Genomic DNA, 12,945 nt, shown 5'->3' with positions numbered 1-12,945 from the left:
CTGTTCCTGCTATAAATGTTCAGAACAGCCAGCATCAACAAAACCATAATTTTGTAGTTTCGTTTTCTTTTTTGATGTGTTTCCAATTAGTTTATGATATTAACTTACAAACTGACTGTGACAGGTGCCATACATCGATCTTAAACCTCTAAATGTGAGATAATGAGTTCCTCAACTCTCCTGTCACTGAAAATGTAAGAACCGCTTACAGGAATAAAGGCATGTTCAACTTATTCCAGTGTGAGAGCGCCTTAAAATAACCGTTTTTTATAACATTTTCCATTATGGCCAGCTTGAACAAAATAAGAATTTTTGGGCATTTTAAATTAAAACACCCAACATTTATTACGAATAAAAATTACTATATAGTGGTTACTTATTATATGGAGAAACTATTTAAATATTTTTAAAGTATATTAGAACAACTGACTTTTGACCTTTGAATATCCAATAAAAGGATGCTTGTTAGCTCTCAATCATTTAATGTTTTTAATCATTTTCTATTGAAAATAATACTATGATGCTTCAAATTACAAAACGTTTCATCAAATACCTTTAAATTTCCCAAATTTATTTAATTTTCACTGTTTTACATTTTTTATAAGTGGTCTTGAACGATGCAACAAATCCCTCCGTTTATATATTGTTTTGCTAAGATTTCAATCTGGCCTTCGCTCGTTTCCAATGGTTAAACGTCAAAACCTACTGAACTCGATTAGCTGTCAAAGTTCAGTAGGTTTTGACGTTTAGCAATTGCTCTCTCACTTCTCACATCTCTGCCGTTTACCTACGGGACTTTCGACAGTTGACTGGATTTGGTAGGTTTCAACGTTTTGCAATTGGAATGACTGGAACGGCCTGATTCAAATTATACCAAAAATATATGCGAACGGAGGAATTTGTTGCCGCCGTTCAAGATCGCTAATAAAAATTTATAATTAATTGGAAATCAGAAAAAAAAGCGAAATTTAAATATATTTTATGAAATGTTTTGTATAGTAGAAATATATGTCAATAACAAATGATTAAAAACATTTATAAATTAAGAACTAGCAGGCTTAATTCACCTTATTAAGTATTGAAAGATCAAAAGTTAGTTGTTTTAATATACTATAAAATCATAAAAAAGGATTTACGTAGTTTCATCATATATTAAAACTCCAATATATAATAATTTGCAATCGTAATAAATATTGGGTGTTTTAATTTAAATATCCAAAATTCTTATTTTGTTTGATCTGGCCGTAATGGAAAATGGGGTAAGGTTTGTTTCAGTATCTCCTTTTCACTGCTTATTCCTCTTAAATGCGTGCACGGATTTTTTTAAAATAATATAGCACGGATAGCCAATGAATTAAACTTTGGTCTGAATGTCAATTTATTGTTAAATGTTAATTTGATTTTTAAGATATAAGTAAGCAACAAACGCACATTTTGACATTTGCTCAAAAAATGGCTCTCTTCTTTTGAAGTTTTTATTGCACTGCTTGCAAAAAATTTAACCAATTTAACACACACACATTCTTTGAAATATGTTTAATTGAATTAATGATAAATTATGAATTTTAAGTTGCAACTTTGTGTACAATTTAATAAATAAAACAGCTTTCAATTACGTGTTATACTGTTCCTTGAAATGTAAGCAAAATTACTAAATATGAGCTGTCAAACGACGAAGAAAATAAGCACAAAAGGAAGACAGTAATAACCCAACGAATCAAAATGGTAGGTCTTATATACATTTGGGTTACTTTACATAGGACTCGTTTCGGATCGATGTTTGAAAGTATTAACAAATGTGAGAAGGGGTGGGGTGGGGTGGTGTGGTGAATGCTTAGGACCACGCTCAATTAAGGTTATTTAGCTCTCTGAAAAGTGTGCAATATATTACGTCCATATAACGAAAATTTGGAATAAAAAATCGCGCGCTTGTTTCAATATATTATGCTGAAAATATATTGAAAATTTGGAACAAAAAATCGCTCGATTTTTTACTCCAACTTGTCGCCTGCGGCGCTTGTTTCAATGTAGTATATTATGCTGAAAATATATTCCAAATTTTCGCCTGCGGCGCTCTTCAGGGAGCTTTAAAATTTTCTTTGAAAACAGTATTAAATAAAATAATATCTAATTTTTTTCAAAGATAATGATATTCCCAATTTAATTATTTAGGCGGTCTTGTATAAATGGTTGGTTGGGTTATCGTGGTACTTCAACTACTTGTATGCATTATTACCGACACATATACAATTTTTAATTTTCAGTGTTTTTGTTATTTAAATAAAGTGGATTTCCACTTTGTTGAAGTTGTAATCTTAATATTATTAATATAGCAACCTTCTAAATGATATTATCTGTATCATAGATTCCTAACTGTAACCGTAAATTACTTATTACATTGTACATTGAATTCAGTTCAGTTCTTATTAAACCTTTAAACTCTAAACACTGCGTTTCATTATCAGTGGTAATATGAAACAATGGTTATGGGCCCAGGTCAGAACGCATAGGGCACCATTTGTTGTAACGACAAATATTAACTGAAGTGAATTTTCAATTTCGTGTGTGCGCGGTTTTTAAATAAGCTTTTAAAATGAGTTTATCTCTGCAAATCGAAAAACTTGCAGAAGATAATTACGACGTCTGGTCGGTATCTGTGCGCAGTGTGCTAATACCACAGATTAAAAAACTTATATTTATATATTGAAAAAAAAAAAAGTTGTTGGTGTTGTAAATATGTTAACTAACTCGCAAGTTACAACGTGGCACAACAGATACAGTCACTTGAATTTTAAAAATTTACGTGAACTCAGTGAAAAAGAATTAGTTCATGGTATGAAATTAAAGGGTGTACCAAAACAAGTGAATTGCGATACGTGCAATAAAGCGAAAATTTGTGCATTACCATTTGTACAAAAGACTGAGCGTTCAACGAAGAAAGTACTTGAACTTGTGCAAACAGATGTGTGTGGGCCTCACTTCAGAAATTAGCTTATCACAATGCAATGGTGACTTCGCGACAAACATCATTCGCCTTAAGTCTCCAGAAAATGAGCAGTCAGCAACCGAAAATGTAGGCGAGCGTGAAATGAAAAACGACTTCGACGATGAGGAGGACGAGTTTGCCACAGCAAGTAATTCTGAAGCAGAGCAGAGTGCAACAAAAAATCGATTACCACCTAGCGATTTAACATTCATAGGCCCACACACATCTGTATGCACAAATTCAGAACAAGATGAGTTACCAAAACGTAGTCGTGGTAGACCAAACCATATTCGAACAGGTCAACCAGGCAGGCCAAAGAAGCAGTTTCAACTTTTAAATGTAAACTCTACAGAAGATGATGAAACGCCCCAAAGTCCAACGGAAGCATTGAGTGGTCAACATGCAGTTCAATGGCGAAAATCCATGCAGTTGGAATATGATGATCTTATAGCCAATAATGGTTGTTAGTTGATCTACCGAAGGGACAAAAAGCCATTGGTTCAAAATGGGTTTATCGAATCAAGCGAGACGGCAGCGGAAATATCGATAAGTTTAAATCAAGATTAGTTGCAGAAGGTTGTGGGCAACAATTAGGTGTCAACTACTGGGAGACGTTCTCTCCAGTTATGCGTTACGAGACGATACGCATGCTTTTTGCGATAGCTGCAGAAAAACAGCTGTATATGCATCATATTGACATACCGAACGCGTATTTGAACAGCAAACTTGAAGAAAATGTTTTCATGAAACAACCAGAGGGCTTTATCAGCAAGAAGTATCCAGAAAAGGTATTAAAGCTACAGAAAGCAATTTATGGATTGAAGCAATCCGGCCGTATTTGGAATAGCACGTTAGACGCAGTTTTAACCAGCATCGGGTTCAAAAGGTGTAAACATGAACTACAATCAACGGTATAGTTATATAGCAGTCTACGTTGATGATTTGATTATCTTATGTCCCAGCAAAAATGAAATAGCAGAAATTAAGAAGAAGATAGCAACAAAGTTTCAGATGCACGATTACGGTACTGTAAGTGATTTCCTAGGGCTGGAAATACAACGAAAAGGTGAAAAAGGTGCGATTTCTTTGCACCAGAAGAAGTACATCAGAGCAGTTCTCGATTCATTTGGTATGCAATTGCAGGGCAACGGCAACACCACTTGATCCTGGGTTCCAAGTTGGATGCACAGCTAAAAATTGTGTGAAGGTAAATGCTACTGAATATCAATCACTAATCGGTTCTCTCATGTATTTAGCGGTCTTGAGTCGGCCAGATATTTTGCACGCAGTAAGCAAACTTTCCAGGCACAATACAGATCCGCACATTGAACACGAGGCAGCAGCTAAGCATATACTACGTTATTTATCGGGCACCATCGACATGTCCATTGAATATCGCATGACTGGTGAAGACGTAAATGGGTTCGCCGACGCTGATTGGGCAAACGATTCGTCTGACAGAAAGTCGTACACAGGGTACGCTTTTTACTTAGGAGGTAGTTCTTTTCTTGGTCCTCAACGAAGCAGAACATCACAGCTTTAAGCAGTACTGAGGCTGAATATGTAGCCTTAGCGATGGCAGCAAAAGAGGCAATATACCTTAGCAGACTATTAAATGAAATAGGCTGGTCAAGCACAACACCAATAACGCTATATGGTGACAACATAAGCGCACAACAATCGCAATCCAATCATCACAAGCGTACAAAACACATAGATATTAAGTATCATTTCATTCGTGAAAGAGTTGAAAATAATGAAATGAATTTGAAATATGTATCCACAGATAAGAATGTCGATCTCATAACAAAGTCTTTGTCTAGGCTAAAGCACTGCAATTTTGTAAAAATGCTTGGAATAAATTAAAGTTTTGTTAAAAAAGTAGATATATAAGCTTAAGAAGAAGTGTTGAAGTTGTAATCTTAATATTATTAATATGGCAACCTTCTAAATGATATTATCTGTATCATAGATTCCTAACTGTAACCGTAAATTACTTATTACATTGTACATTGAATTCAGTTCAGTTCTTATTAAACCTTTAAACTCTAAACACTGCGTTTCATTATCAGTGGTAATATGCATCACACTTTAATTCATTGAAATAATAAAAATAATAAACATAGAGTCACTGTATGCGTAAAAATACATAAATTKTATAATTAGTGAAAATTGTATGGAAAAACTACGATTTTACACCATTTTCAGGAGACTGCCCTAGAGTCCCCCGTGGTCCTAGGGGGGAAGGGTGCTATTATTCAAAAGCTCCACTTATTACCTTTCAAATGAGGAGCAAGCCCCCAGCCCCCTCCCCCTTTGTGCAAAACCTCTTCAAAAAGGGATACTAAAGTAAACATTCCCCGGAAAATGTTATAAAAAACGCTTATTTTGAGGCGCTCTCACAATGGAATAAGTTGCATCTCATTATTTCTGCTCTAAATACATTCAAATTCTTTTACTTACCAAGGATGTGCCAGTGCTTGTTTACAGGTATACCGTTTATCCACGTTTACACACATTAAGTTTTGAATAAAACTCTTAGCTGATTCACTTATTTCATCCCAATATGGCGAGTCAAATTCGAATTCCCCTATATTAATAAAGATATTATAAACACATTATTAAATTTGATGATACAACGGTATAATTAGTATATTAAGAACGTTATGGGAACAGCTACAATTATTTGCGGTATTATTTGCAAGTTCTTTAGCTTTGATAAGAAACTACAAAAGGTATATGAACTTCTTAAGTCTATTTTACGGATTAACAAAAGTGTTCCCGTTTTTGTTTGCAATTCACATTTACTGTTCTAGGCACAGTATATACAGTAGATAACCTTTTCGTGGTAGCTTTCTGAGGGGTGAATAGCGGCCATATTGGATTTTCAGAGGTAGAAACCTCAGTATATACAGAAATAAACCTTTCCTTTGTTTACATACATATACTCAGCTCTAGAAAATCTTAGGGTGTTGTGTTAGCATTTAAGCTACATATAAATTTTAAATATTGATGATCAACACTTTAAAAGATATTAAATAGTGCAAGTGTTTACGTTATTTAAGTGATTATATTGAATTACTTTGCATATCTGTTCCATTTTATTAGGATATTACTTGTTGTTTAATGTTAAATAAGCTGTTTTTTTTTCATTTTTAAACACGCTTCAAATATGTCTAAATTTTTGGATGCAGTAGGATACAATCCTGGGTGGTAATTTGCCGTTTGAAATATACAAATTGACAATGCGTTAGCCATTTTAGGAAAACATCAGATGGAAATTTAGTTTGAAAAATGGAAAAATGGGATATGTCAAGTTTTTAATAGCAGTACCTATTAGTGTTAATAATAAACTTTATTATTAAAACCAAATAAGTGTTGTTGCTTAAATAAAGTAAGATTAAGGTAAGATGTATAAATATATTAGAAATATGTCGAAGATAAGATTTTGTTTACAGAAGAATGCCGAAATCGTGTGTGTGCAGATGTGCGGCAGCTGAATCCTACTATACATTTTAATATAAACATATTTTGTAATTATTCTTATAAAAATAATAACTTAAAGATGCAAAAATAAATTATCAAAAATATGTTTAATGTTAATAAAAATCGTTTCATTTCGTTGGAATAAAGAGTACATTAGAAATACATATGCCAATAAATTAAATAATCTGAAAATAATTACATGTTTACATTTATATACAATTTCATATACTTATAAAGAAATAAATATTGTACCGTTTCTATCCGTTTTATCGTAAATATTATACGTATGAGAATTAGAATGATGTATTAAAAATATAGCTTGAAATGATTAAATATCTTCTTTCTAAATTAAAATTATTAGTAGTAATATTTCAAAAGCTTACGAATACAAACCTTTTTATATTTTCTGTCTGTCAATTGTAAACAAATACATTCAGAATAAAACTCACCATCGAGAAAGCTAAAAACAGGTTTGCATTTTATTAATAAGAACTCGCTATATAAAGAATATCTGATTATCAGTAAATGATATTTTTATGGGTGAAACATGGCACACTATGGCGTTTAAACCAAATATTAGTAAATATAAATAATAATTAATAAAGAATTTCCTTTTATATTAAGCAACAATATTAATAGTTTCTGTTATTTAATAGAATAAATTTGCTAAGTATTTACTTCTTCAATATATACTATTCACCCCTCAAAAAGCCACCACGAAAAGGTTACTACTATATATACTGTGGTAGCAACGCAGTGCTGTATATATTGAGGTAGTAAATACTTAGCAAATTTATTCTATTAAATAACAAAAGCTATAAATATTGTCGCTAAATATAAAAGGAAATTATTTATAAATGACATATATTTACTAATATGGATGGAGTCATGTGTAGAAGTTCACGCAAGTGAGGAAAGTTTTCTGATCGCCATTCACTTGGGAGTGGCCAGAAACGATTCTTTTACATATGACTCAAGCAGCTCACGACTTCCGGTCCTTGACCAAGTATCTTCTGGGTAGCCTAAGAACATCCGTTTGAAGGTGAGCTAAAGTGAGAAGGCGAAACATTGCCTGCATAGGGTTGTGCGCTGCGTTTGAGACCCGCCACGTAAAAAAACCACCCCAATGACAACGCAACAACAGCCTCGGATGAGAGACCCCACTTTTGCTCCATTCCGTTGGAAGGGCCAAGTGGAGAAGGACCTGGCTTCACTTGGAATATGTAATTGGCGCCACGTAGCGAAAAGAAGAAACGACTGGCACGCTGTTGTTAACTCGGCTATAATCGATTTAAGGCTCGCTTAAGTATTTTTATACCTTTCATGAAAATGAAATGGTATATTAACTTTTTTCCGATGTTTGTAAGTATAAGAAGAAGAAGAGATAGACCCATACCCAAGTATACTAGAATGATCAGGAGCAGTAGGAGATTCAATTTAGCCATGTTCGTCTGTCTGTTTGAACGCAAACTAGTCCCTCAGTTTTTGAGATATCCGAATGAAGCTTGGTAGGCAGGTGTATTTCTATATTCTATTAGACATTTGTCGGAACCGGCCAGACCGGACCATATATAGCTGATATAACCTTGATTGTTCAGATATGAGATTTTGCTCTATTTCTTTGGTACTAAAGCAGCTAGGAACGTGAAATTTGACACTCCTATGAGAAAATAACTAATAACAATGCAGTATTTTAAATTAGAATTTTATATATTCATGAAAGGTATGAAGGCTTCGGTATGGTCGAAGACAGCCCTTCCTTACTTGTTTTTAAGTATTTTTTGACATTTTGGTGAGTTTGGCCTTGGCCTAAGACAGTGACATAATTGGGCCGTCAAATTTCTTAACTTTTTATTCTACGCAACTTTACTTTAGTATATCCTATACTTTTACTAAAATAAAGCGACAACAACAAAAGATCAGAGTAACTTTTATTAACCTTTACTTTACTACTTTTTCACATTTCAACCTCACTAAACATATTTTTTCTCCAATAAGCTGGCATCTCTAGTATTATTTGGTATTGTGTATTTCTGGAGGATGGAGTCATGTGTAGAAGTTCACGCAAGTGAGGAAAGTTTTCTGATCGCCATTCACTTGGGAGTGGCCAGAAACGATTCTTTTACACATGACTCAAGCAGCTCACGACTTCCGGTCCTTGACCAAGTATCCTCTGGGTAGAATAAGAACATCCGTTTGAAGGTGAGCTAAAGTGAGAAGGCGAAACATTCCCCTGCATAGGGTTGTGCGCTGGGTTTGGGACCCGCCACGTAAAAAAACCACCCCAATGACAACGCAGCAACAGCCTCGGATGAGAGACCCCACTTTTGCTCCACTCCGTTGGAAGGACCAAGTGGAGAAGGACCTGGCTTCACTTGGAATATCTAATTGGCGCCATGTAGCGAAAAGAAGAAACGACTGGCGCGCTGTTGTTAACTCGGCTATAATCGCGTAAGCGGTGTCTACGCCAATCAAGAAGAAGAAGTGTATTTCTGGCATCAAGTGGCTGACTTGTTGCTCATATTTACCGCTATGTATTCTGGTGGTAAGTAAAAAGTCGGGAATCCCCTATTTGCTTTAAGAGAAATGTTATTTTAAAGTTTGTTGTGCTAAGTGAACAGTTCGATATTAGAAAGTGCAAGATATTACATACATAGTTATATAATTAAATTCAAATGGCTACTACTTAATCTAATGTTCGTGTTCGATCTAAAACCCTAATTTATTTAATTGGGTATTTATCTCATCCAATAACCGGGAGTAAACTGTCATCTAATCATCAAGTGTTAAAGTCATTGTTTTACAACATTCGTGAAGTTGGTTTACCTTTTAGTGATGCTGCAAAACTCACTCTGACGGAAGTTCTTGTATTCTGGGAGAAAGCTAGAATACCTTATCAATTACAAAAAAATGCTGTTCGCAAAGTCGAAAAATTATATAACGAATGGAGGGCACTTCAGAATTGTTCAAGATTGAAGACAAAACGTCAAGAGGAAAAAAATCTTGCATTCACATCCAAACTGTCCGATCTTTTTGATATAGCAGTGGAAGATGCCATTTCAAAAATGTCTAATCAGGAAGATATTAAATTTTTGACATATCAGAGAATGAAAGGACGTCCAGGCCATATGGAAGGTATCGATATGAATACAGCTCTAGCTGAACAAAGAAGAAGCAAGAAAAGCAAAAGCAGAAGAGTGGCGATGGTGACAGATTTCACCAGTAAGCGCTGGTAAGTTTATAGTATAGTTGCCCAATTTTACTTAAAATTAGATACTCAAACCCATACTTAAGTAGGTAATAAAATGCTGGCTCTTAGAAGCTATAGCCTTTATTCGTTCCTATTTGTTACCAACATCAACAGTATTTTTCTCCCAAAATCCATACATTTTCTTTCCTTTTTTCATTGCAACAGAAAAATTTCTGATAGAAATGCTGTGCGAATAATTTTGTCAACAGCTAGAGGTCTGGGCTGTAATGTCGAGGAATTTGCACTTAGTATAAGTGTTTTAAGAAAACGCAGAATATGCTTTCGAAGTTAACGCGCCCAGAAAATCAAAGCGAGGTTTAAAAACTTAGACTTAGAGGGTATTGTTGTTCCTTGCGATGGAAAACTTTTACCAAACCTTCTTCAGAAAGAATGTGCTGAACGGTTGGCAATCTTGGTAAGCAAAGGAGACTATGAACAACTACTAGGGGTCCCGGAATTAGAAAACTCCACAGGCGCCAGTCAGGCAGAAGCTGTTAGCGGTAGTCTAGAAAAATGGGATATTGGCGATAAAATTGTTGTTATGCGTTTTGATACGACGGCTTCCAACCCAGGACGAATGAAAGGCGCATGCACCTTGTTAGAAAAACAGCTAGGTAAAAGTTTGTTGTACTTAGCCTGCCGCCATCACATTGTAGAAGTCGTTTTACGGTCAGTATTTGAGTACAAAATGGGATCAACGACTGCTCCCCAACTTGACATGTTTAGAAGATTTCAAATACATTGGCCTAACATAGATCAGTCTAAATACATTGAAGGGGTACAGGATGATTCGGTAAAGAAGTCAGTGAAAGAGTTCGAAAAACAGGTTCCGGAATTTCTTCTCTTTCAGTTAACTGAAAAACAGCCAAGGGATGATTACTTAGAACTTATTAAGTTATGTTTAATATTTTTAATAAAAGTCCCTTTTCACGATGTTTCGTTTAACACTCCCGGTGCTTATCATCACGCCCGTTGGATGGCAAAAGCCATTTACTCTCTGAAAATGTTCATTGTTAGAGAACAGTTTTCTATGTCCGAAGAGGAGTTCAGTTCACTAAAAACTATTTGTTTATTTATTGTTAATTTGTATGTGAAGATGTGGTGTCAAGTTTCAAACGCAATAAGTGCACCTAGTAATGATTTACAATTTGTTCAGAATGTAATTAAGTACAGACGTATTGATCAAGGTGTATCAGAAAAGGTATTGGGAAAATATTTACTTCACCTGTGGTATCTAAAGGCAAAAAAGATTTTATCGTACAGGAATTTAACAGAAGAAGAACCTCCAAGGATAATGAGGGTGCAAGTTTCTGAAAATGAAGCCGTAAACCTATTTAAAAGTATTTCGCTTCAGAACTTTGTTTCGGATCAAAGCCTGCCCTTTTTCGAATATTTCAAAGTCAAAACTGATTTTTTGACAGAGGATCCCAAGAAATGGTCCGACAATAAAAACTTTTTGGAACTTCAAAGTTTTGTTAGGAATATGAAGGTAGTAAACGACACGGCAGAGAAAGGGGTTAAGTTAATTCAAGACTTCAATAGTATTCTTACAAAAGATGTGGAGCAAAAACATTTCCTGCTTCAGGTGGTAGGGGATTGTCGTCGGCTTTACCCTTATACTTCCTTTCTCTACCTTTATCTGATGAATGATATTGGAAATAATAATATATAAATAAATTGATAAATTTTTTATAATTTTTGTTTTTAGTATGAATTTTCTTTTCTACATGTATGTTTATTTTTTTAAATAGATTTGTTTTCATCGTCTTATCTTTTTGTTAAATATTGTACCAATTAATGTACGAAAACTGAAAATACAATATATAACTAAAAGATTTTACTAATTTCTAGCTTTTTCTATTATAATAAAATAAAGTACTTCAGTGTATGCATTGTTTATGGTTACGGTAAGGATAGTGTTACTGCGAAGAACTATACTAAGGCATTTGACACGAACTTGGTTCATTAAATGTTAAATATCTTCCAAACCATGCATTTCTAAAGAAAATGTATTATAATAGACTTTAATTAAAGTTAAATAAATTACCTTTCATTTGATAATAAATTCATTGTAATATGTGGAATCAGTCATAAGTTAAAGTCGAAAAATTACGCTTTTTCGCGAAAAATGGCAATTTGATCAAATTTCAAGGCCTTTTCGGCACAGGAAGGCATAATCCGATTGAGCTGAAACTGTCACAATTGTATTTTTATACTAAATGGCACATTTCTAGAAGGGAGCACTTCCAGAAATTGAAAGTTTATTTTGAAAAACCACCCTACTAGTTCGATCAGTGAATAGTGAAAAAAAGTTCCCAATTTAATGGCTAAACACTTATTTTTATTTCTAATTCTAATAACTTAACGATTTATTACTATTATCTGAATTCATAACTATTTACTCATAAATCATTTGCTCTTAACTATGCAGCACTCTAACTGGAACTGTGTCTGCTGAACAATACGGCAGCACTTATATAATATAATGATACGGAAACAGCGCTACTCGATCGTTCTGGCAACTACGAATTACGCTGTCGGGTTGTTTCTAACAATTTATTGTCAATTCTATTAGTTTATCTTTTACGTCCGAAAATAAAAGGAAGTCATTCGGCTCCACGTCGGTCGATGACTCATCAAATTTACCTTCAATTCAATTCAATTCAAAAATACAATTCAGTCGATGTTTGAGAACTCTTTTTACTGTCCGTTTTCGGCGGTTCGTTTATCTGATACTTGGCAAACAAATGATTGTGTATCACTCAGGATTTACTATTCTGCGTTGTTCTACTGGTTTTTATAGTTTATTGGATTCGGCTTATCGTGGACATGGGTGTTTCAATGCAGTCGATATTTATAGCAGAAACAGCGAAATCCGCTGCTCCCTTCCTTAGTTGCCGACCGTAGCCATAAATAACTTGATACGAGACTCTTTGGTTCGAGAGAGAGCTGTCAAAACTCGCATTTTTTATAGCATTTGCCAGTGCTGAAAAATATTTGCTTGGGTGTTTAATAAATTATACAAAATACTAAATTAAACACTTTGGAAATGCATACATATATAAATGCTAAAATGCAAAATCATTAATTAATTTGCATAAGCATTTATTTTGCCAAAAAATGTTCGCACAGTTCAATGAAATTTCATTTCGCACTAATTTCGTCAAGTAATTATAGCGCTGCACTATCGCCGAAATTGCGATTTTAGCGGCAAAAAAAACTT

The 12,945-nt window shown here is 34.2% G+C and overlaps 1 protein-coding gene across 1 annotated transcript in view; it reads right to left on the bottom strand.

Annotated features, from left to right (window-relative positions):
- Positions 1 to 5,763, bottom strand: part of LOC108973642 (calcium/calmodulin-dependent protein kinase type 1D-like) — a 7,448-nt gene extending 1,685 nt beyond the window's left edge. Inside the window, exon 1 of the mRNA XM_018941033.1 lies at positions 5,450 to 5,763. Within this exon, the coding sequence (XP_018796578.1) occupies positions 5,450 to 5,505 (56 nt within the window). The 5' untranslated portion in view covers positions 5,506 to 5,763. The remainder of the gene's footprint in view (positions 1 to 5,449) is intronic.
- Positions 5,764 to 12,945: the final 7,182 nt, after the last annotated feature.

Source organism: Bactrocera latifrons, unplaced genomic scaffold (assembly GCF_001853355.1).
Source record: "Bactrocera latifrons isolate USDA-ARS-PBARC rearing strain unplaced genomic scaffold, ASM185335v1 scaffold_499, whole genome shotgun sequence".
Classification (NCBI taxonomy): Eukaryota; Metazoa; Arthropoda; class Insecta; order Diptera; family Tephritidae; genus Bactrocera; species Bactrocera latifrons.
The sequence above is the reverse complement of the archived record's forward strand: the minus strand, read 5'-3'. Positions and strand labels throughout refer to the sequence as shown.